Consider the following 24,009-nt stretch of genomic DNA (forward strand, 5'->3'; position numbering starts at 1 on the left):
GTTATGTCAAGGTAGCCAAGAGCAGAAGAAAGTCAAGGAATTGAGCCCGTTGGGGAACAGGAGCTTTATAACTATCACGCGGATGGCTCAAGGAATGTCGAAAGCGGGCTTGAGCTTCTTGATAAGGGCCCATTCTTCCATGGATACATCAGAGCGGTAGAACTCCTTCAGTGTGTCGATACTTGCACGAGAGATGTGAGAGTACAGTGTGTCGGACTCTTCTAATTGTCGACCGTACATGGGTTGGTTGGAGCCATCAATCTTGACCGCGACGGAGGGCTGTCCTCTCTTAACAACCTGGACTGCCTTGTGATCGCGTTCGATACCGGCACTAGATGAGAAGGTTAGTGTTGGTTATGAGATGAGAGGTTTTATAGATAACTTACACTCTTCCGAGCTCGACAATTTCCTTAGCACCAGTGGTTCCATTTGTCTTGATGGCAGATAGGGGAGTGTGCAACCGCAGGCTGCCCTCAGCAACATCGACACCGATGACGATAGGATCCTTCTTGTTGAAGACGGCCACCGTCTTGAGGACACAGGGGAAGACGGCAAGGAGTTTCGCCTCTTCCTTCTTGCGCTCTGTGAGCTCTGCCATGTGCTTGGTGAAGTCATCAAACAAGTGGTAGATGATGTCTGCAGTAAAGATTTTGACACCAACATCGTCTGCGTAGGCTTGCGCTTCCTTGTCAACCTTGACATCGAAACACAGCATGACTGCGAATTCCTTAGCCTTCTCCAACATTGTACCGCACATCATCACATCGCGCTTATACACGGGACCAATCGAGATATTTGCAACCGGAATCTTGGAAACGCGGAGGAACTCGAGCAGCGCCTCAAGGGAGCCGAGGGTGGACGCTTGAACACTGACACCGCGCATATCCTTGGAGACCTTGCTGAGCAAGTTCTCGAGATCAGACATGACTTCTTCTTCGACGTCCTCCTCCTCATCATCGGGTCCGACGACCATGAGGCGGGAACCAGCGATGGCGTGTTCCAGGTCATTGGCTGCGATCTTAACACCAAGAGATGCCTTGACCTCCTTGTTGTGAACATATTGAGACTTCAATCGGAGCTCCTTCAGAGGAGCAGGCGTGAGCAATGCTCGAATATTAGTTGATATAGGGCCGTTAAGACCGCACAACACAACCCGATCACCCTCCCGCAGGATACCGTTCGACAGGACAACGTCGATGGTAGTACCGAGACCTTCGATAATCTTCACTTCAAGAACAGTACACTCAACCTCGGACAAGTACATCAGAGCGTTGGTCATACGCTCCTGGGTCAAGCTTGTCAGAAGCTTCAACATGTCGGGAACACCCTCGCCCGTGTGGGCGGACGTTGGCACGAGAGACACATTCCGGGCCATCGACTTGTTCTCGTAGAAGAGCTCGGAGTTGAAACCTTGCTCGGCGAAGAGGACCTTGGTTCGCTCCAGACGTGTACGGAACTCGTTCTGAACGCCCTTGCTCTGCATTTCCAAACTCTCCTGGAAGCCGTTGTTGTCAATCTTTTTCCAGCCATACAGACGATCAATCTTGTTTAGAGCAACGATAAATGGAGTACGGCGGTCACGGAGGAGCCTCATAGACTCTAGAGTTTGCGGTTCGAGACCGTGCATGATATCGACAACGAGAATGGCAATGTTACAAAGAGACGAACCTCTAGATCGCAGGTTGGAGAAAGACTCGTGACCAGGGGTATCGATAACGAGCAGACCTGGGATCTTGAAGTCGAACTTGCCATCTTTGTTCACAACAGCAGTCTTCTGACGCAGAGAATCGACAGGGAAGTATGTAGCACCGATTTGTTGGGTAATACCACCTGCCTCACCTTCTTGGACGTTTGTCTGTCGAATCTTATCCAGAAGCTTTGTCTTACCAGTGTCGACGTGACCCAGAATACAACAAATGGGAGAACGCAGGTTATCCTTCGACCGTGCTGCCAAAGCCTCTTCGTGCTGCTTCTTTCTCCGCTCAGCGGCTTCTGCCTTTCTCTGGGCAATTGCCTTCTGAGTCGCGGACTGCTCTTCGTCTTCAGAGTCCGATTCCTCGTCGGAGTCTTCCTCTGATTCCTCATCGGACTCTTCCTGAGCAGACTTAGCTGCAGGTCGCTCTGGTAACGTCTTTCCTTGACCGTTGGCAACAGCGGGCTTCTTTTCTGTCTCTTCCTCGTCACTGGGAGCGTCCCAACTATCCTTTACATCCTCGGCGTCAGCAGCCTTCTCCCAGTCGTCATCTTCACTCTCCTCGCCAGTAGCAGCAGCAGCAGCAGAGGCAGCAGCAGCTTCAGCTTCGGCCTTAGCTTTCCGCTCCTCCTCTTCCTTTCTTCGTCGCTCGTCTTCGGCTTCACGCTGAGCCTTAGCCCGAGCAGCGGCAGCCTCGAGGTCCTCCTCATGTTTCTTAGGGGCCTTCTTCTTCTTGTTTTCATAAACAGGCCGCTTTTTCTCAGCGCCACCTTCCTCCAAACCAGCAACAGTACCAACACCTGCAGCAAGCATTTGCTTCATACGCAGCTCATTTCGTTCCTTGGCCTCCCTCTGAGCCTTCGTAAGAAGTTTTCCTTCCTTCTTTAGTTGTTCTTTCCTTTCTCTCTCCTTCTCCTTCTTTCGTTGGCGAGCCTCTTCCTTTTTCTGGGCCTCTTCCTCAGTCAGGAGTCGTTTCGCATCTTCAGCAGCCTTCTCCTCTGCTAAGCGACGCTCTTCCTCCTCGCGCTGTTGTCTAAGAGCCTCCTGTTGTTTCTGGATTGCAAGCAAATGAGCTGGGACCTTCTTCTTCTTGCCACCAGCAGGCTCAGGCGCAGGGGCGGCGGGTGCGGCGGCGGGCTCTTCCTTCTTCGGTTCAGGCTTCGCTTGCTGGGCCTGTTTAGGTTCACCAGTCTTCTTCTTCGAAGCGGCCTAAGGGGTGAGTGGTCAGCTACAGAACACCAAGACAGACTGGCAAGTAGAATGCCAGAAAGAAGCCCACCTGTTCTCTCTTTCGCTGCTTTTCCCTCTCTTTCTTTTCTCTTTCCTTCTCCTTCTTTGTCTTCACGCGGGGCCCGGAGTCATCGTCTTCAGGCTCGGCTGCCGGTGTTTCGACAGCCTTGATAGGCTTGTTCTTCTTTCCAGCAAAAACATCATCCTCATCGAATGTGCCCTCCTCAGGTTGTTTGCTGGAAAAGTCTGCATCCCCGTTTGCTCCTTCCGAAGCATCCTCGCCCTCGACAAAGTCGTTTGCAGACTTGCCCTTCTTGGCCTTCTTGTTCTTGTTCTTCCTCAGAGCAGCGAGTAGGCCACCACTGCCCGCGGCCTCTCCATCATTGCCACCTTCAGCGGGAGGAGCGTCCTCAGTTGGGCTGTCACCACCCGCAGCAGGAATGCTCTCTCCTAGTTCTGCTTCCCAGTCCTCCTGCTTTCTGTTTCCCTTCTTCGGCGCCATATTGGGTGAATATCCTTCGTCTAGTAAGGCGGTCTTCGAGTAGTTTGAAAGAACCAGGTCTGAAAATGACGGACAGAGATTAGTAAAAGTTCCTTTGACGAGTAGAATTTTTAGTGGTCTATTGTGGGGGTACGAACAATATCAGGTTCTTCGGCCAGCGACTTGCAACGGTCGGGCGGAGTTGTGGCAAAATCTAGGCGGGGAGAAAAGGTCCAGTAGCTCTCAACAATGAAGTTGAGATCAGATGGACGAAGGGTAAGTGAAAATCACTGTTATTCCTGCCCCGTGGATGATGTGGGGTCCGATAATAATTGAATGGAGGGAGGGAGAGTGAGAGGAAGAAGTTAAGTAAGAATTTTGGACTTAGTGGTGGGGAGTTTAGAGGACATCCCGATTTGTTAAGCCGCACAAGACAGGGCACTGCAGTCTGCACTGTCCGCCAGCCGCCCAGACTACAACTGCGTAGTGAAGGTTTACTGATTTGTATTGCCTGGCTAGAGATTTTGCTCAGAAATAATTTTATTTATTTTTTTCTTCTTAAAAATAAACTTCCCAAAATTATGAGTCAGACGGTGGATGTTCTCGAGTGATCGAGGAGTCGACTATTTAGAATTCTACATGGAACAGTCTCTTCAACCACCTCATAACTGCTTCGTTTGGGTTTGTGAACTCCCCAAGGGCATCTCGAGCCAGCTCCGTGAAGATTTGGACAGTATCGTGTGCGGGTCCTGACTTCACGCCTGCGGTCTCCCCTTCTTCTCCAAGCTCTCCATCGAGCATTTGCGCCAGATGGTCCGAGTCACGCGAGACAAGTCGACTCAGGATATCGCCGTCAATGTGCATATGGGACGGCTTAAACTCGAGAGGCTCATGGCCTACCGGATTGCGCTGCCTTCTTCTTCTGGGCGTGAACGGACATATGACGGGATCCCGGATACAGAGATCCTGTAGCAACCGTAGAAGACGCCATTCTTTCTCCTCTAGAGTTAAGAAACGATAAACTGTACCATTTATGGCAGTGCCATAGAATGCGTGAGAACGAGACGAAAGCGGGGACGGCTCGGAGCTAGAAATAAGTTTCATTACGGACGAAGGGAGATGCGCTTCGCACAATGCAACAGGCATCATCTTGTCGGTTTCAGACACGCCATTTTCTGAGAGCAAGCTCAACCGCCCACCTCTGCTGGAGGCCAAGGTCAGCTTCATCTCCCCTCCGATGTGGATGTGGGAGAGCCCATCGTGCTTCTGGCGGCCATATGCATGTAAAGCCAGTTTATCTTCGGTGGCCTTCAATATCAGGAGGGACTCCCTAGCGGTTGATAGGTAGACGTATGGTCCGTGAGAGGACATCGAGATAGCCGGAGACAAGACTGAAAATCTTGCTGAGCGAACTCGCCTTGGCTGCGCGGATTTTGGTTCCAATGCTATAATTTCATGACCGGTGGACACCATTAATGTGAAATCCCCATATGGGACGATGGAATAGACCGGGCCATCAAATTTGTGGATATACTTGACAGAGCACTCAATCTGGGCCGTGGACGAGTCTCGAGAAGTTTGAAGAAAGATAACCCGACCGCGGTCCGACTGGTTCCGCCGTGCGGTCCCAATGACGATGAAATGATACTCTTCATCACCCTTTCTCGGGGTCCACTCCAGAATACAACTGATCTTCTCACCGGCCGCACCTTGAGGTCTCCAGGGCTTACTTCTTTGGTCCCCTAAGCCCTCCATAGAACTGCCAAGGGGATCTTGGGAATCTGGATCAAGGAACTCGATATATGGCCTGGTATAACGTTTGACAGGATCCGTTTCGGTATCGAACGCGGTTTGGCTGTATGCTACCACTAGGCTCTTTAGATGCTGCGAATAAGCCACCTTGTGCGCGCTGCCTGGTAGATCGATTCTTCGAGGAATAGTCCTAACAGCATGATCTAATGTGCATATCATCAGCTGCCCATCTGCGACACAGAAAAGGCTGCCAGAAAGGCCATTCATGTCCGCATTCTCGGCGCCCATTGTAGTGAAGCTGTGTATGACTCTCGGGTAGTAAGCGGGCTAAAAGCGTGAGATACCGCGTATGAAGTAAATTGAATGGCAAAACTCACATTATTTTGGTCAGTTATCCATACTCTTTGAATAGCGCAGTCGGATGCCTGCTCTCCTTGGGAGCAGCTTAACTGCCAGAAGCTATTGCCGCATGTCAGTAACCCAATATTTCCCCCAGCCTGTACTTTAACCGATGTATATCCCAGATGTCTGATTGTGGCTTGACGTATGTCTATATGTAAGGTATTAGTATAATTTAAAGACCAAAAGTTTCTGTCGGAAGAGCCATACCAAGGGGAGAATCAACATTGTCGGCATCTGTTGAGACGTCAAACATGATCAAGAAGCCGCTCCGCAGGCCGCATAGCAGGACGGCTTTGTTGGGTGGCTGGGTTGTGTTTGCAACTATTGCAAGACTATCAATAGCCTTTGAAATGTCGTCATCATTGTCAACGGTGACAGACATGTCTAGGAGAAATTTGGCGTTTCCATCAATGTTATAAACCCGAACCTTACCATCTCCACTTCCGACAAAGGCAAGAGTACCGATATCGAGATTTTGGATCGTCATACAGACAGGCTCATAATCCAGGTCAATGGTCGGACCAATATCGGACACTTGGACGCCGATGTCCACAGGAGTGATTCTTTTTGATTGGATGTGCATTCCCTGGTGAGTCCGGATAGCAATAACAATAAGGGATGCTGGACTATGCATAGCCGCCACTGTTATATTCTCGTCCGGACCCAATTCATGGCGAGAACGGGTCTGCGAATCATTTGTCGTGCCGATAAGTATCGCTTTGTCAGTTACCTGGATGAGGCTTCCTGACAGGACGTACCCGGCTGCTAGGGTCGGTGAATTTGGTTCTAATCCACAATCGGATTCATCAATGGCAGATATTTCTTCGCTGAAATTGGCTGGAAGATAGAGAATGGTTGAGGACACAGGGTCTGAGGTTAACATGAAAACACCACCGTTGGCGCTGTCTGGTAAAATCCATATATCCCTGGCGCCTGAAAGTTCTTCCAAGGATATAAGAAGTCCAACCTGTGCTTCAATCCCGTGTCGCAATTCAACCACGGCTCCACGACCGAAAGACGATGCAGAGCAAACAAACAACCGATCACCAATGATGTTATCCGCTATCGCGGTCGGGCTCGGAGGGGGCTTCACGATAACAGAATCGGTAACCGGGGACCAGTTCATAAACTTTTGGACGCACCGAGGCTGGTCTCGGGCTTTCTGCACGAACAGCCCTCCATCACCGGTATTACCAGCAGCTAGAAGAAGATCGCCACCCTCATGGCCAATATCTAAGATATCAAAGGCCGCGTCAACGTCGCAGGACAAGTGACCAAGTTGGGCTTGGTTCTCAACGTCACCTTCGTTCCCAACACCCAAGTAGTCTATCCTGCCATCTTCCCGACAAAGGTATATATCGTCATGTTTTTGGTTGTATAACCAGTTGCGCAATGGCCTTGCCCATCGAGTCCATAGAGGTGATCTTTGTTGCTCGCGGTCAGGAAAAGGAAGCGGGTATTTGGTAGGCTGCCCAGGGGAGTCAAGCTTGTTTTTATAGATAGTCATCGCAGTTGTGGTTACCAACATGAAAGAGGAGGCCTTGGTTAACGGTATCATCATGGTGGGCAGTCTATCCTCCGGTGGCAGCTTCTTTTTTGTTACGAGTGGGTGGGATTGGCGTAGAGTTTGACATGCGTTCCACTCGTAGCATACAGCATGTGTTGTCTGATTGTGGGAGACCAAGAGAAGAAGGATGATCTTGTCCCCGTCCTCGGATTTAGGGTAGAGAAATTCCATGAAGATGATATCGCCGTCGAGACGAAAAAAGCGCTCCTAGAAAATCACAGTGTCTATTAGCAGATAAGTTCAAAGCCGATAAACGGTTTGCGTTCGCACCTCTGCTACGGGATCTAACTGGCCCTCCGACATCTGGGCTTGGACGACAGGAGGCGTCTTTAGAATGAACACACCAAAATAGTCGGAGGAGGCGCTGACAGCAACTGCCCTAGACCTGTAACATGATTATGATACTATCCCTGAGACATTGGAGCAGCATGGCTTACCTTGGTTCAACAGCAATATTTCGACCGAATCGCTCAAAAGTACTAACATCGCTTGGCAATGGCCGGTGGCAATGAATGAATTGACTGGCGACGCTCGAATAGTAAAGGAACACTAGCTCTTTCGAAGCAAGACTGAGGACCATTATTTGAGAAGGAAGGCCGCCTCGCAGTTCCAGGGTAGCATCCGCACCATCAGACCCAACCCTCATTTGGGCTTCCCATGGCAATTCTGTGCTGACATTGATCACCTTCGCCGCCATGATATAAGAATCAAAATCAGATTTTGAAGAAACCTCCTCCAAGTGTGTTCCAGATATGGCTTCCTTGATCTGAAGGTTCCGTTCGCCAACAAATATAACGTCATTCTGGTACTTGCTCCGGAGGCGCGCCGGTAAAATCCATTGAATGATTGGGCTTGATACTAGAGTGTGGCTTAGGAGTCCTAGCTTTGCTTTGCTAGCTAGAGGACCCGAGTCAATATCCATCTCGCTCTCAGAAGGCATTTTCCCAGACATGTCGTAGTGTAATTGTGCTGAGTATAAATCCCGAGGGTCCCTTCAAGAGAAAGCAACTTGTTGATCAAGGGATTTTCAATCGTGGATGGCGGGTCCCAACGTGACAGACTCTATCGTGTATATATGGGGATAGTTTAGGTCAATAGGTCTTCATAGAGCGGGACTTCTCCCTTCATTTCCCATATCAGCCTCAAGTGGTGAATAAACAAAAGTACAAATACAAAGGAAGAGAAGGTCCTGAAGGCAAGTCCGGGAACGAAAAGTAAAGTATGAAGTGGTAGAGACCCGGCTAGTCTTATCTCGTCATGGTTGGTATTGCAGACGTTGGTTTCATTCTGGCCGTGTTTTGAACTGGTAAAGAGACACGAGACAGAGATAGAATGGGGATAGCAGAGTCACCAAGAGCATATATCGCTACAGATAGAGAGGCTTCTCTGACAGTTGTGTGACTACAACAAAAAGTCAGACCCCGCGACAATGCCAGGACTTCCGTGGCAAGTATTGTTTATGGAAGATAGAACTTACAGAGCGGAGAGAGTGGAGATAAGACTGAGGCGATCCTTTACAAAAAAGGAGCCTAAAAATCTCGCTGATTCCGTGGACCTAGGCTCGACGAGAAGAATAGAGCTATATTAAGCCGTTGTAAAGACCAGCCAAGCATGACTGACTGTCAGGAAAAAGGTGGATAAGTGTAGCTAACGAATTTCTGATGATTCCATCACGCGGCGGCTGATTGTAAGGGTACAGAAGCAGCCAAAGACGCAGCACACCCGTGATTTTGCAATTGGTATCGTCGTCCCAGTAATGTCATTCAAGGATGATTGGACGGTAAACTGATACCTAACTCTCCGAGGTGGCTTGGAGGGGCTGGTGGGCTGTTCAAAATGCAGCTCATTGATGCCTGCAAAATATAGATGACTCAGCAGCTGCCGGAAAAATCGGACGGACCAATAATCACGCGTCATTTATTGAAGCCTTAGGCAGGAACCATCGCCATTCCCTTGAACTCCCATCCGCTCGGTTTCAGACTCGTTCCTTCGGGCTGTTCTTCAACGGGATGTAAGCTCATCTGGCTGCCATGATTGACTTTCTGAATGTTTAATAGCGACTGATGGTCAGGTTGTGAACACTCCTCCGAACGACGGCCACATATGAGCAACTAGGATAGCCTCCTATATGCAGCAGGCGGCAGGTGAGGTGGCAGCCACTTTTCGCCAGCAAAGGAATTGCCTCTTTTCGTTGTCTGGCTTCTAATTATATGTCTGCCTCTTATTATCAACTTGAAGGCATTAACTCGGTTTGACATATTCTTACAAAGCCTGGGAAATGGCTGATATGCACAAACCTCCACGAACAAGGAGTGTCTCTTCAAAAAATCAGACATCCGAAAAGGCGCTTGATGCTATGACCGACGACTCTGCGCACAGCTCTGAGGTACAATCAGCTCACGATTCGGAAAAAGTCGAGGCTATCCGGAGGGCATGCGATCTCCGCGACATAGATGCCTTGATCTCACACGCTACATCTGAAGGTGGCTTGCTTAAGGATGAGCTCAGACGATTAGCCTGCATGTTACCCACGAGTTTGCTGGATTTAAAACGCTAATTAGCAATAAAGGGCCCATCCTGCTCCAGTACGACGAGAGCGCGCAGAGCACGCTTTCGCCTGAGTCTGACTTATCGCCCCATCGCGATGAAGAACAAGTTCGACTGGATGTGAACCGCTCCTTTGTATACTATCCCGAATGTAAGTGGTCCTTAGTACATTATGTCTAAATTCTGACCCAATGCTAAAATTTTGCCCACAGGCTCTGATGATGTATTATCCTCGAAAAAGAACGAGCTGTCACGAGTGATCAAGCGAGTTCTGCGGAACTACCCTATGCTGTGCTATTTTCAAGGCTACCATGATATTGTGCAAGTCTTGCTATTAGTCCTTGGTGAAGATGAATCCGCTCCAGCTGTTGCTCGACTGTCCATGCTCCGGATTAGGGACTACATGTTGCCGTCGCTTTCGCCGGCAGTCAAGCACTTGCAGCTCATCCCAGCCATAATCCAAAAGGCCGACGAGGCCCTCCACAAGCGCCTCTTAGGTATTCGACCTTTCTTTGCACTCTCCGCAACCCTCACATTGTATGCACACGATATCCAGGAGTATAGTGATATTGCGCGACTCTTTGACTTCTTCCTAGCCTGGGAGCCGGTTGTCTCAATATATCTCTTTGTTGCTATCGTACTCTCACGCAGGAAGGAGTTACTCGAAATTCCAGAGGACGAACCGGAAATGTTACACTATACTCTTTCAAAACTGCCACAACCCCTTGACCTGGAAGGCCTCATATCTCGAGCGGTGCAGCTTTTCCATGACTACCCACCCGAATCCTTACCATCTGGAGCCTGGAGAAGGATTCCTTGGTGCAGTGTCCTGAAAACGACCCGAGATGGCTCCAGGACACAGTCTACGGGCGCAGCCGTCGAACTATTTCATAAACAGACAGAACACCTTCGCGGCGAAGAGAGAAGGGAGAAATTCATCGGATTTTTGTGGAGCCACAGACGCACCATCGGCTCCGTGGCTGTCGCTGTCTTCGTCGGCGCCATGTCTGTCTGGTTAAGGAAAAGGGGACTCGACAACAGTATCCTGTCATACCTCGATCGGTTTAGGATGGATTTCCAGGGACGGCTCCAATCCGTGTTTGATTAATGATGAAATGAGACAGAGGAAAAATGTATAGACTATATGTACCTTATCAATTATGTACCGTAGAATAAGCAGGCACTTATCTCCATCGCCCGACGTTGTGTTCGCGCTCCTTATGACCGGGCATGATGACTCTAAATAAGTTCTACTAGGTGGCATCAGGTGCGCCATTATATGCAACAGTATATTAATTAATTTATAGTATCTATTATTTCCTGCATATCCGTGCCCGTATATATTAGTCTAGAATCTGCTCTCCGCATTCCACGTGACATACTGGGGCCCCGCCTTGTTCTTATCGCCCTCCGCCGCTTTCCCGCCCGCCGCCGTTCGTTTTCCTCGTGCCAATTCTGAGACGAATGAATCATTGCAAACCATGTCCTGAACGTCATCGGCTCACACAACCTCTCCGAATAAATTCAGCGATCACGGATAATGAAGGAGCCAGTCTGCAGGCCCTAATAGGTTCGTCAATGCTTCGGCTATGTCCTCCGCAGCGCAGCCCACCAACGTTACACCCTCCGGTAATGGTGTAAATAAGCGCAAGTCAGGCAAGTACCTCAGGAGCCCAACCTGACACCAATGTGCCTTTTTGCCTTGTATACGACATCTAACAATTTGCGCGCAAAGGTTCCGCGGCCTGTGTTCACTGCCACCGCCGCAAAGTACGATGTGACGCCCGTCTTGTAGGGCTGCCATGCTCCAATTGCCGGTCTGCTGGCAAGACCGACTGTCAAATTCACGAGAAAAAGAAACGCCTGGCGGTACGATCGATACTAGACCCAGTTCCGATCCGTTGCCGGCCGCCTAGTCACGAACAAGTTTCAAAGTCAATTTCTCCCACTTCGCCGTCGACGGAGGTGGCGCCCAATGCTTTTACAACTGCATTTCGTGCTGTTCAACCGGATATCACAACCCCACCTGGCACTACGAGTCGCGCCCCGAGTGCTAAAAGCCCTAATCATATATATGATACTAAAACATCGAGCGATAATAACCCTAACAATGGTAATCGTTATCAAAACGTCCTGCTGAATCCGGCTTCCACCGAATACAGCCGACCCCCGGCCGCTGATGCATCTGAAGGAGAATCGCGCGCAGACGTCGAAAAAAGGCTTGTCAATTTGATTGATGAGGAGGCTTCAGATAGTCGGGAAATTCAAAGAGGCGTACGAGCAATATACGTCGGACATGAACTTTCAAATATGTCATTCTTGATTCGCCAGCAACGGGACACCGGCGACGATGTATATCACTTTGCGGGCAATGAGATTCCTCGACGGCAGTTACGAACGGGCCACGACCAGCTACTCGTTGACGCACTTACGTTACCCGAGCCTGCCCTTGCGGATGAGCTTGTGGAAGCCTATTTTGCGAATGTTAATACAGGCTATCCAATTGTCGACGAAGATTTGTTCATGACACAGTATCGCAATAGGGATCCGGCCGATGCTCCACCGATTCTCCTTCTGCAGGCTATATTACTAGTTGGGGCGCATGTTACACGCCCTAAGGCCGAACGCGATGCTCTCAAGGAGATCTTCTTTCGCCGTGCGAAGTGGTTGATCGACTATAGAATCGAGCGAAACCGTGATATTTTGGTCCAAGCCGCACTTTTAATGACCTGGCACTCGGATGCGGCCGATGACGATGTTTCCGCCAATGCACACTATTGGATCGGATTCGCTGCTAGAATCGCGACTGGCCTGGGGATGCATCGTAATCCCGTATGCAGCAGGTTCGTGCCTCGGGATCGCCGAATGTGGAGAAGACTGTGGTACATCTTAGTGCAGTTTGATGTGATGGTGTCTCTGTCATATGGTCGACCTCAAGCTATGTAAGGTCCCCTAAACCGCCGTTTAAAGTTGTAGAAATTCCTTATTTAACAATGCGCTAACATACCACAATTTTAGAAATCTCGAGGACTCCGATGTGTCACCGTTAACCGCTTCGGACTTTGAAGGGTGTGGTCCGCGTGTACAGACAGAGTTCGTTGTTCACTTTTCAGAGCTGTGTACGATGATATCATATATTGTTCGTGAGCGTTTCGGCCTTCGAACTAGCGCTGAACGTCGAAAAGCTGCGCTGCCCGAGGCTGATGAAGCACTGGCAAACTGGTCTCTGAAGCTTCCAGATAGACTACGTCTGCGGGCGTCGGATATGGATCCCTGGTCTGCCATGCTGCACCTCACTTACAATAATTTCCTAATCCTTCTCCATCGACCCCATCCAAGGGCTTCGGCTTATTCGGACGACTACGGCCCGCACGACGCCGAAATTTGCAGTGCGGCCGCGGGTGTGATTGCATCCATCTTCGAGGAACTTCGGTTACATGATCGACTTAAATTCCTCTGGTACTCTGGCGTACATACACTATTTACGGCAATGATTCAAGTACGGGTTGAGCTACGATTTTCCAATCCGGTTCTCGCTATCAACGCTCTCCGTCGGTTTGACTCGGCTTCATACTCACTACGCGAGCTGGCCCAGTTCTGGTCCCATGCGAGCACTATTCTACGGTTGTTTGAGGAATCTAGACGGCTCCAAGAAGATCTTCAGGGCCCAAATACAGCCAGCGAAGGACCCGGCCGATTCAGCAACAACAGCGTGAATAACAACACTTCTACCTCTCAGCAAAAAAACACGTCTGCAGTTTTCAACTCAGCAAATCTTAATAACACATCTATACCCGCGAATAGCATTATACCTTCTTCCCAACCAAACGGACAAGTATCCTACGATGTCCCTACTCCTGATTCCACTACACAGCAGCCTCCAGCATTAAGCCCGCATACGGCTCAACCATTCGACACCTGGATTCCCACTAATAACCTAACCCCCATGGATTCCGTTGAAAATCACCGCGAATTGCTCGACTGGCGTCAACTTTTCTCTTTCAGTGACCTAGAGGGGCCTGTTCTCCCTTCGGCAATGGAGGGAATTACCGAATTAGAAGACGAATGGCGCCAGATTTATTGGCAGGAGACTCCAATGTCGGATCTCTTGCAGGATGGTGGGTGGATGCATGGTTAATTTGCGGGGATATAGATACATCTGTGCGCTTTGCACCTATCGCACTTTATATTTGTTCTTTTTTACTATTTAGCTTCTTACCACGTGTGTGTCCGACAAACTTTTTTGGTTTGTTGGGTTTGGGTAGGAAACATTGGAAAACATTTTGGCGTTTCTTGGTATAGTCTTAGATGATACACTGATGTACTTTTTGACCCCTTTTCTTTTTAATGTGGACATGATTGCTTATTGCCTTCTAACTTGGACATATATGTAATTTTTGTTATTTATCTAAGCATAACTATCTTGCCCATCAAATAAGTACTTGGTATTGTTCTGAGAACGGAAGGTTGAGTACGTGCAGCAGGTACGTACCTGGTGCTTGTAGTCTTGGTAGTATGTCGGGGTTGAATTAGCTCTCAGCCTTCATTTTACTTCTAATTCCATTAAAAAACCTTAGTTATAGCCACCCTGTAAGACGTCAAGTTCAATTGCTTTATCTATCATCTAAACTTTCATTTCCTGATAATCAACCGCCCGTGTATTATTTAAAAGCCCATAAAACCCAGAATAATGAACGCAACACTGAATAGAACCACATCTGCAATAAGCCGGCGCACACCTGGAACGCGTTGACACAAGTTGAGGGAATCAAGCAGCAACGAAGCTCGAGAAGAGGGTAGTGGAATAGTGACAAAAGGGGGCCAGCACAAGCAGGAGCGAGAACGTGAAGCGCTAAATCCTAACAATAAAGTTCGTCAAATCCCTGTCCTGTGTTCCATCGACTAAGAAACTCCGGTGAATAAGTCCCCATAAATAAATACCCCGGACCATATGGACGCCGTACAGAGAGCGGTTTCCAGAAACTGCGATGATACTCATTATGCAAATCAAGGTCGTTTTCAAACAGGAAACCTGCTGAAGAACAAGAGCCTGACTGCCCTGCAACGGGAGTTTGTATGTGATGCTAGGACAGTCAAGAAGTTACCTGTGCGTCGGTATTGCCGGGATTAATAGGATTCACCACCTGCTCCGTTATGACCCTGACCAACCATGGGCGGGTACCCGTAAGCTGAGGCATCCTGTTCAGAAGGGTCCAAGCCTTGGTTCAGGATGTTGCCCGTGCTATCAGTTGCATCGGGAAACGCTCCCGCCGCTGGACGCCCAGCAGTAGAACCAGCGCCAGCCCCACCAACGGGTCCGCCTCCGGCGTATCCGCTACTTGGTGGTCGATTCTGATGCTCCCCTCTTGCGGATTGGGTCTAGAAGTGGTTAGCAATTCGAGCGCTGGTACAAAGACCACCCGAGGATGAGCCAAGGTTGTCCAAAGACGTTGCACAGGTCTTACCTCTCGATACTTCGACAAATAAATTTTGAGCGCCTCAGCATAGTTCTCGAACCCAAGCGAGGTCATAGCGAACAGAATATCTTCTCCATTAACGGTTTTGCGTTTCTCCTGCTGACATTTTTCGGATGCTTCGCTAGTAATAAAGGAGATGAATTCGCTCACGCATTCTTGCATGCACTCTTTAGCCTCTTTTGCGATCTTTGCATTTTCTGGCAATGCCAGCTTCATGATTCGGGCAACTGCATAGCAACTGTCAGAGTGTGCGCAATGCTATTTTATCAATGTTGGAAAAGGCCATAGTTGAAACTGAAAGACAGGGGCAACAGTTGATTCACAACGGCGTCCATGGACCGAGCGTGATATATCCAACGATATTCACATGAGTTGAACGGATAGACATGAGGGCTAGAGCATTTGGAACCAACGAAAAAAATGTATTGGAACGGCAGTGGTGCTCGGACAGTATGGCGACAGCAATCGAGCAGCAGATAAACGCAAGGTACGCGCAAATCAGGGGGACAGAAAAAGCTGCAAGGGGACACAACTAACCATTTGCGATTGGTAGCCATCTATCCTGCTCCTTCACCTCGAACTCTCCCTGACCTTGCGCTTGGAGATCTTGGTCCTTATCCATTTGCTCCTGTTCTTCACCGGATGGAGGGTCCTGTTCCACCTCAGGTTCCTTGGAGGGAGAGGCCGACGACATGGTTTTAGATGTTGGCGAAAGTGTAGGCGATTCCGTTTTTAGATTGAATGGCTTAGGTTAAGCTCTGTTGGCATCCACGTCAGAGAGTGTACACCACGCAAAATCAAGGCTCATGAACCAAAGAAAGCAAAGCGTATCTGGCTGGGCAGCGAGTTGCTTCACAACAGCCTGAACAGGGACAAAAAGCAGTAGTCAGGGTGTGTGGGGGATTGGCAAACGCGTCCATGACAACTCTGCCCTCGCGGTGAAAATGAGATGCGGGGAGGATCTCATTCGCCGATGACATGGAAAATGCGCTAGGCAGACCAGAGGGCCTTTTTATTTTTATTTCATATTTTCTTAAATTGTTTATTGGGCGGGAGAGCACAGTTTGATGCCCAGGGATGGGGGACATCGCGCTAGGGTTTTGGAAACTTCAAGACGCCCTGCTTGGTTCGGCGGACGCGTCTTGGGGATAACTTACAAATGAGTAGCGGCAAAGACGGGTAACGTCAGCGATGCGCTCAGGGCGGCTGATCCGAAAGTAACGCTGTGGGCCAATGACTGGCAGTGGCACGTTGCGCAGGTGGGAGGGCAATCCAGCAAAAGAGCACGAGGCGATTGTCGGGTTATTCTTTTAGGATTCAAATGCTTGTGGAATAGATCTGGCGTGTCAAGTAAATAATTGGCCTGCTGGAGGGGGGCGTGGGAGATAGGGTAGGTAATTACTGGAGACGGCCGCGATGCGCGCAGCAGGCAATTGGCGAACCAGAAGTCCCTGGCTGAGGAGCACGATCACTGGCTGATGGAGATTCCAAGTACACGCGAAACAACGCCAGGAAACCCCGAAGACAATATAGGTGGTCGTCCTCTGAACAAAAGAACAGACCTGGCAGCAGACGCTTCGGCGATTGGATGAATTGGATTGAATAATGCTCGAGAGGAGAAGGGGAAGAAAGAGGGAGAAGAGCTGCAGGGGATGTGTTGAACTGCCTTCTGAAGTCTGAACCCATAGGATTAGGTCTCCGTGACAGCCCTGGAACGTTTTGATACCTCCCAAACTGCCGTTTAGGGTTAAGCGTGGGATGGTTCACCCGGCAAATGAAGGAAATGGAGGCGGGGGGCTGTATCTGTACTGTACCACACGTGATCTCACATCGGGGTGCACCTCACTGTTCCTGACATCATCAACTTCACCGGCTGCAGCATCCAGAGTGAATAGTGAGTAGTTACTTCACAGTATTTTCGTTGTCATGAATATCATTGTTATCTTTATCATGATAGCAGGGTGAAACTGCTGGTTTCACCCAAATCCACAAGCAGCCGCCGCAGATGGTTCGACAGCTCATATCCTTGGCCTCGGATCCTGTCAGGGATCAGCTTAGGCGCAGGCTGACGTCCTATCAGTTCATCCGTGGGATGAAAATCTCCGTCAGCTTTGGTCTCATTTTCAACAAACAGGCCAGTCCTGAGAGTTCTACCATGTCCTTCCCGCTTAACATGATCAGCGTTTGTTAACCAGCAACTGTAGTTGATATCCAGCAAACAGGAGATGAAATCAAGACATACCTCAGATGGGACGAGCGGAAAAATATGCAGCATGTAGCCTTCGCAACTAAAATCGACGTCGCTCACAGTGGTGTCCTAGACTCTACCCAGAGCGCCTACGCTACGTTTCTAGAATCTACACCCCCAGAGCCTAGACCTCAGATCGAAAAGTCCGACATCGTATGGTCTCGACTTTTAACCCTCTAAGGCTGATGTGAAGCGGCCAACAATGACGCCAGCTGCATGGTGCGTATCGGATGTGCACTTACCCCAAATTGCCATCGAGGATTGCAGCCTCATCACTCAAAGGACTGCTGCAGCCAAGAAAACAGAGACTCACTTTAATACTCTTGACAAACACTTGCGTATTGCGTGATCGGGCTTGGTCAAATCGCCAACTCAGTCGAGGGCCGGGAGGCAACCTCCCATGTGCGCCTAATGGATGCATAGACGCCTTATCACGGTTGGCCAGGATGATGCACCCACTAACTCAGATAGGATATCCATGTCTTTTGGACTCTCAAGCATGCGGGATGAAAATGACGTAAATTTATGTTCTTAGAGAACTCATGCAAGGTTTTGCATTGCTTCAGGCGGACAATTGTCATTTGGACAGCATAAATCAATCATGTCAGCCTTGACCTTTAGGCACAAGTGCATAGGATGGCTCATCCTTCTCCTACCATCCTCTCTTCGTCCCATTTCCCGGAGACTTTATCTAAGAATATCGATGGACAAGTCGCGAGACCTGAACATTTAGTGTTCAAGGGATTAAGCACGCCAGGAATCATTGCTGTATCGAACATTATACATAGATACCTAGCAAGCCAATATAATAGCTAACTCTTTTGGCCTGCAAGCATCTGCGATCAAGTACGTATATAGTACACTCGGTTTAGAGAGGGAATCCACGAAGCAACAAGCGGAATTTTATTCATAAATCATGATCTTATGGTTGTACAACCTGAATGTTATTCTTTTTCTGTTGTGCAAAAGGTCAGTAACTCCCCTCTTGACAATATGGAGGGATATGCCTCGCACGGCCAGCGGACAAACCTTCCAACTGTCCATCTCCGTCTGCTTCAACTTGTACGACTTCAGCAATTCCTCCAACACCTGCTTCAAACCATCTGAATTTGTTTTCAACGTAGGTAAAACATCGCTGACTGTTCGCTCAACTAAAACTCCGTTCACCATCCGAAAGCATGTCCGGTCTTGAGGCAGGGGTTCTAAGGTATCGATCACGAGTCTGCACACATAGGTGTTAGTATTAGACAATTTAAGAACTCTATGGGGGCCGTCGCAGAAGAACACATCGGAATAAAACTCACTTGTGCTCCTCAGCCTCCGTTTCAATATCTCCGATCTTCTGGGCAAGCTGTTGGAGGGTGTTCTTGTAGGTGGTGTACTGGGTTTGAAGCTCTGGTGGACATTAACCTCAGATCGTGAAATAAAAGACGCGCTAACTGCGTACCTTGCTGCTTCTTTGGATTGATTTGCTGTTGACTAGCCATTTTGTCTGTGTATTGGTTGCGCAGTGTAAGTGCAAATCTGGAATCGTTTATGCGGGGCGGACTGTTATCGGCCACTTTTTAGCCAAGCCTCACTGAGCTACGAAGTACACTGTAGATATCTGGAAATTGTGCCTTCAACCACAACGGCAGTGACGGACTATTCGAGCATATCATCCGGTGCTATATTAAAATTACAATTAAATAAAAGCGTAGGATATACTAAATCCATTGCCAATGGAGCCCAGTCGCTACCTGAACATATTGCACGTGATCGCGATACCATGTTTGCACTGTTTGATTTCTCATATCAAGCCCGCGGCTTTCGTTCTGACCAATAACTTTCTTCAATAACCGCCAGGAGGGTGAACCTTCTGGATATTACAAACTCTTTCACCTTTTGAGAAGATATATTTGGGTGCTATACTTTTGGTATACCATTTTCACAATGGCGTCAAACGAGCCTCCCGCAAAAAGGCAGAAAAGCTCGAATCTTCCGGCGCCACTCCGCGATGCAAAGCGCAAAGATATCGATAACTGGGAGACAAACCGGATGCTTACCTCCGGTGTCGCCCAGAGACGCGATTTCGATGGCGATTTCATGCCCGAAGATGAGGAGGGCACTCGTGTCCATCTACTTGTCCATGACCTTCGCCCACCTTTTCTCGATGGCCGCACGATCTTCACAAAGCAGCTGGAGCCCATCTCGGCAGTCCGCGATCCACAGAGTGACATGGCTGTCTTTAGCCGGAAAGGGAGCAAAGTTGTGCGAGACCGGCGACAGCAGCGGGAGCGACAAAAGCAGGCGCAGGAAGCAACCACGGTTGCCGGCACCGCGCTGGGAAACCTGATGGGGGTGAAGGAAGACGAAGGTGACACTGCTGTCGCAATGCCTGTGGAGGATGTCTATAAGGGCGGGAATAAGTTTGCACAACATATGAAAAAACAGGACGAGGGTGGCCAAAGCTCTTTCAGTAAGAGCAAAACACTTCGTGAGCAACGAGAATTCTTGCCAGCATTTGCAGTCCGGGAAGATCTTTTGCGGGTTATACGTGATAACCAGGTGGTTGTGGTTGTTGGAGAGACGGGCTCCGGAAAGACGACACAACTGACACAGTTTCTCCACGAGGATGGCTACGGAAAGTTTGGAATGATCGGGTGTACACAACCCCGCCGGGTAGCTGCAATGAGTGTCGCAAAGCGAGTTAGTGAAGAGATGGAAGTTGATCTGGGGGATCTTGTTGGATACGCTATCAGATTCGAGGACTGCACCGGCCCGAACACGGCCATTAAGTATATGACGGATGGTGTCCTCCTTCGAGAGTCACTTGTCCAGACCGACCTCGACAAATACTCTTGTATTATTATGGATGAGGCGCACGAGCGTGCGCTTAACACGGATGTTCTAATGGGCCTGCTCAAGAAGATACTGGCTCGGCGGAGAGATTTGAAGTTGATTGTCACATCAGCCACTATGAACGCTGACCGGTTTTCGAGGTTCTTTGGTAGTGCCCCAGAATTTATCATTCCTGGAAGAACATTTCCTGTTGATGTCCATTTCTCTCGCACCCCCTGCGAGGACTATGTCGATAGCGCTGTCAAGCAGGTCTTGGCTATCCACGTTTCACAAGGTCCCGGTGATATCCTTGTTTTTATGACGGGGCAAGAAGACATCGAAGCAACCTGTGAGCTAGTCGATGAAAGATTGAAAATGCTCAATGACCCGCCGAAACTTAGCATTCTTCCGATTTACAGTCAGATGCCGGCTGAGCAACAATCGAAGATCTTTGAACGAGCCGCTCCGGGAGTTCGAAAGGTGATCGTGGCTACGAACATTGCGGAAACCAGTCTGACGGTGGATGGTATCATGTTTGTGGTCGACTCAGGCTACTCGAAGCTGAAAGTGTACAACCCCAAAATGGGCATGGACACCCTTCAAATTACGCCGATCTCGCAGGCAAATTCCAATCAGCGCTCTGGCAGAGCTGGTCGGACGGGACCTGGTAAAGCATATCGTCTTTATACGGAAGTGGCATACAAGAATGAGCTTTACCTGCAAACGATCCCAGAAATCCAGCGAACTAGCCTTTCTAACACAGTGCTGCTTCTCAAATCCCTTGGTGTGAAAGATCTACTGGACTTTGATTTCATGGATCCTCCGCCCCAGGAAACGATTTCAACCTCCCTTTTCGAGCTCTGGTCCCTAGGCGCCCTTGACAACCTAGGAGACCTCACACCGTTAGGACGACAGATGACCCCATTCCCAATGGACCCGCCTCTCGCAAAGCTCATCATCATGGCGTCAGAACAGTACGACTGCAGCGAGGAAATGTTGACGATTGTGTCGATGCTGTCTGTGCCTAACGTTTTCTACCGACCCAAGGAGCGACAAGAAGAGTCTGACGCGGCGCGTGAGAAATTCTTCGTCCCCGAATCAGATCACCTAACTCTCCTCCACGTGTACTCCCAGTGGAAGTCCAACGGTTACTCTGACCATTGGTGCACAAAACATTTCCTACACGCCAAAACGCTGCGAAAGGCGAAGGAAGTTCGCGACCAGCTCAACGACATCATGGTTATGCAGAAGATGCCGCTCATCACCTGTGGAACCGACTGGGACGAAATTCGCAAATGTATCTGCTCCGGCTACTATCACCAAGCTGCGCGAGTCAAGGGAATTGGCGAGTTCCTCAACCTCCGCACCAGTGTTAGCATGGCGCTACACCCAACCAGTGCTCTCTACGGGTTAGGCTATGTACCGGAGTACGTGGTATACCACGAACTCATCCTCACAAGTAAAGAGTACATGTCAACTGTGACCGCAGTTGATCCTCACGTAAGTACCACCTACGCCCTTCAAATTGGAAAAGGCAATTCAATTAACATCTATTTAGTGGCTCGCAGAACTAGGAGGCGTGTTCTATTCCGTCAAAGAAAAAGGCTACTCGCACCGAGACCGCCGCGTCACAGAAATCGAGTTCAACCGCCGCATGGAAATCGAAAGCCAAATCGCAGCGGACCGCGAACGCGCCGCCGCCGACAAACAGCGCGAAAAGGAGAAAACAGAGCTTTCTAGACGCAAGAATGAAGTCGAAGTTGGGTCTGTCGTGCGCAGGCCTGCTGCGGCAGCGCGGAAGATTGGTGGAGGTGTAACCGCTACTTCATCGCCGCGCAATAGTCCTTCTGGTGGTGGCCATGGTGGGAGTGTGGTGAAAAAACCGCAGATCAAGCGCAAGGGCGGACGCGCGTTTTGAGGTGCTAGTACACAGAATTTCTTCTCTCTGGATACCTCTAGTAATTTGGTCTATCTCCGTAGTAATACTGCGGAGATATCAACAAACGATTCCAGCTGCTCAACCTATCCACACGTCGGCGCTCTTAGGGTATCGAGCTATGAACGCCTGAATATTTAGGATATCTCAGCGGGTGTTCATTCCCAGGAAATTTGCACGCAGAGGAAGCCGCTGATGGCGGGTACTCCTTGAGCAAAACAGGCTCCGGCTCTGTCGAAACGACCTTCCTACCCGAAACGTGGATATGAGCCTCACGGCGTGGATGACCTTCGTCCACCCAGCAACGCTAAAACTACATCGATCATGCTGGGAAATAGATTATAGACCTAGATCACTTATGCATAATATACCCATATTCATATTAAGTCTGTTAGGGTCACCTTGGTTCTTATTGCAAATAGACCGAACAGCCCTAGCTGGTAACTCTTGAAGTTTAGTGCTATTTTTTCTTATATCCGACGTAAAGTAGATACGCTATGGTATACAAATATCCAGCCCTCATAAATGAAGGCACAGATCATAAGCAAACAATCATGCCAGAATAATTCCGCCAGGGAAATACTCCCTTCCTACAGCCTTCGAGTGTAGCCCTTTCAGGTGGTGCCTGTCAGACAAGGTAACCTAGATAGACAATCCACCCGTCCTCCGCCACAAAGCAAGTTCAGCCATCTTAGCCCCAATCCCAGCTTAGTTAATGAAATTAATACAGAAGAAATGCAGAATCAAGCTCCCGAAGATATAGTCCGCGAATGCCCTGTACAAAACAGCAATGCATTAGCACATATCCACATCAAATAAGGTCATTCCTGCTCTCGAATTCTAGTGTGGCCGCAATATCCATCCCATCCACCCACAAACGGATGAAAATGGAGAAGAGAAAGAAACAAAGATAGGTAGGGGTAAATCTCACCTCTCATGCGAAACACCACCATCCTTATCCCCCTCACCACGACCAACAACAATCTTCGCGCCCTTCGCCGGACCAGAACTTTTACCCCCAGACTCTGTAGTTGGATTCGTCTGCATGCGCAAGCTAGCCGTGAGAACGAATTGGCCGACAGAGGCGCTGAATCCACTCAGGAAGGCGTTGAAGGGCTGTCCGCGAAGAAACCAGGGTTAGCATCGATTGATAGGATTTACGGGACAGAAAACAAAAGAAAAGCATTCAAGTAGCTCAAAGAATGGCAAGATAGAATATGGAAGAAACATACATAATTCCCCGCCAAAACGCAATACGCAAACTGCACAGCACCGACGAGAATCAGGAATGCCATAAACGCATCTAAGAGCATTGTGCGCTGCGGCGTGGTCGTAATGTACTGTTGCCAGACATGGATGGCGATATCGGGAACGGAGGAGTTCGCGGACAGCGTTTTGGGCCCTGAGGAGAGTGTGGTTGGTGTTGATGATCCCGACGGAGAGGGTGACGGAGCGGAGGTGGCTGCGGCTGCGCGTTTGGCCGGCATTGTTGTTGATTTTCCTTCGGTTTTTTGTGGAAGTTGATTTAGAGGGGGTATGAGATTTTACACCGCAGTGGAAAGCGAAAAATGGGTGCTGGGTTGGTCGATTGGATTGATGGCAATGGGGTGGACGTGGCCTGGAGTTGCGGAGCTATGGCAAGCTGTCCAGTCTGGATAGAGTGGCCTGCACGTGACCTGCCTTGGAGGTATAAGTATAGCCCTCTCTTTCACGTACAATGTAGTGGTTTATCCAGGAATCATAATTTAACTAGGCGAAATTAATTGGGAAATTTGATTTAAATTAAATATATTATTAGGGTTTTTTTTTTCTAATATGATATTGAGGGAATGAATTGCAGCGACATGGCAACAATG

The 24,009-nt window shown here is 49.2% G+C and overlaps 9 protein-coding genes across 9 annotated transcripts; 4 read left to right on the top strand and 5 right to left on the bottom strand.

Annotated features, from left to right (window-relative positions):
- Positions 1-87: 87 nt before the first annotated feature.
- APUU_40311A (putative mitochondrial translation initiation factor IF-2) lies at positions 88-3,425 on the bottom strand (the record flags this gene model as incomplete). Its single annotated transcript, XM_041703368.1, has 3 exons — positions 88-331; positions 387-2,902; positions 2,973-3,425. The coding sequence occupies 3 exons, from the start codon at positions 3,423-3,425 to the stop codon at positions 88-90; spliced, it is 3,213 nt and encodes a 1,070-aa protein (XP_041556061.1).
- Positions 3,426-4,031: 606 nt separating this feature from the next.
- thtA lies at positions 4,032-8,077 on the bottom strand (the record flags this gene model as incomplete). Its single annotated transcript, XM_041703369.1, has 5 exons — positions 4,032-5,483; positions 5,534-5,706; positions 5,766-7,332; positions 7,396-7,510; positions 7,563-8,077. The coding sequence occupies 5 exons, from the start codon at positions 8,075-8,077 to the stop codon at positions 4,032-4,034; spliced, it is 3,822 nt and encodes a 1,273-aa protein (XP_041556062.1).
- Positions 8,078-9,403: 1,326 nt separating this feature from the next.
- Positions 9,404-10,780, top strand: APUU_40313S (TBC domain-containing protein; the record flags this gene model as incomplete). The annotated part of the gene is made up of 3 exons (XM_041703370.1): positions 9,404-9,644; positions 9,695-9,823; positions 9,885-10,780. 3 exons carry the CDS (start codon positions 9,404-9,406, stop codon positions 10,778-10,780), a joined length of 1,266 nt encoding a protein of 421 aa, XP_041556063.1.
- A 481-nt stretch (positions 10,781-11,261) lies between these two features.
- APUU_40314S (uncharacterized protein) lies at positions 11,262-13,810 on the top strand (the record flags this gene model as incomplete). The annotated part of the gene is made up of 3 exons (XM_041703371.1): positions 11,262-11,328; positions 11,408-12,614; positions 12,691-13,810. 3 exons carry the CDS (start codon positions 11,262-11,264, stop codon positions 13,808-13,810), a joined length of 2,394 nt encoding a protein of 797 aa, XP_041556064.1.
- Positions 13,811-14,799: 989 nt separating this feature from the next.
- Positions 14,800-15,843, bottom strand: APUU_40315A (nuclear transcription factor Y subunit beta; the record flags this gene model as incomplete). Its single annotated transcript, XM_041703372.1, has 3 exons — positions 14,800-15,051; positions 15,138-15,376; positions 15,687-15,843. 3 exons carry the CDS (start codon positions 15,841-15,843, stop codon positions 14,800-14,802), a joined length of 648 nt encoding a protein of 215 aa, XP_041556065.1.
- A 1,461-nt stretch (positions 15,844-17,304) lies between these two features.
- Positions 17,305-17,577, top strand: APUU_40316S (uncharacterized protein; the record flags this gene model as incomplete). The annotated part of the gene is made up of 2 exons (XM_041703375.1): positions 17,305-17,331; positions 17,365-17,577. 2 exons carry the CDS (start codon positions 17,305-17,307, stop codon positions 17,575-17,577), a joined length of 240 nt encoding a protein of 79 aa, XP_041556066.1.
- A 742-nt stretch (positions 17,578-18,319) lies between these two features.
- On the bottom strand, positions 18,320-18,884 carry APUU_40317A (putative prefoldin subunit 2; the record flags this gene model as incomplete). Its single annotated transcript, XM_041703376.1, has 4 exons — positions 18,320-18,352; positions 18,427-18,619; positions 18,702-18,792; positions 18,845-18,884. The coding sequence occupies 4 exons, from the start codon at positions 18,882-18,884 to the stop codon at positions 18,320-18,322; spliced, it is 357 nt and encodes a 118-aa protein (XP_041556067.1).
- Positions 18,885-19,329: 445 nt separating this feature from the next.
- PRP16 (putative mRNA splicing factor RNA helicase (Prp16)) lies at positions 19,330-22,135 on the top strand (the record flags this gene model as incomplete). Its single annotated transcript, XM_041703377.1, has 2 exons — positions 19,330-21,717; positions 21,776-22,135. The coding sequence occupies 2 exons, from the start codon at positions 19,330-19,332 to the stop codon at positions 22,133-22,135; spliced, it is 2,748 nt and encodes a 915-aa protein (XP_041556068.1).
- Positions 22,136-22,861: 726 nt separating this feature from the next.
- On the bottom strand, positions 22,862-23,640 carry OST2 (putative oligosaccharyl transferase subunit Dad1; the record flags this gene model as incomplete). Its single annotated transcript, XM_041703378.1, has 3 exons — positions 22,862-22,928; positions 23,085-23,269; positions 23,386-23,640. 3 exons carry the CDS (start codon positions 23,638-23,640, stop codon positions 22,862-22,864), a joined length of 507 nt encoding a protein of 168 aa, XP_041556069.1.
- Between the last annotated feature and the right edge of the window lie 369 nt (positions 23,641-24,009).

The sequence above is a fragment of the Aspergillus puulaauensis genome, chromosome 4, assembly GCF_016861865.1.
Source record: "Aspergillus puulaauensis MK2 DNA, chromosome 4, nearly complete sequence".
NCBI classification, from domain to species: domain Eukaryota; kingdom Fungi; phylum Ascomycota; class Eurotiomycetes; order Eurotiales; family Aspergillaceae; genus Aspergillus; species Aspergillus puulaauensis.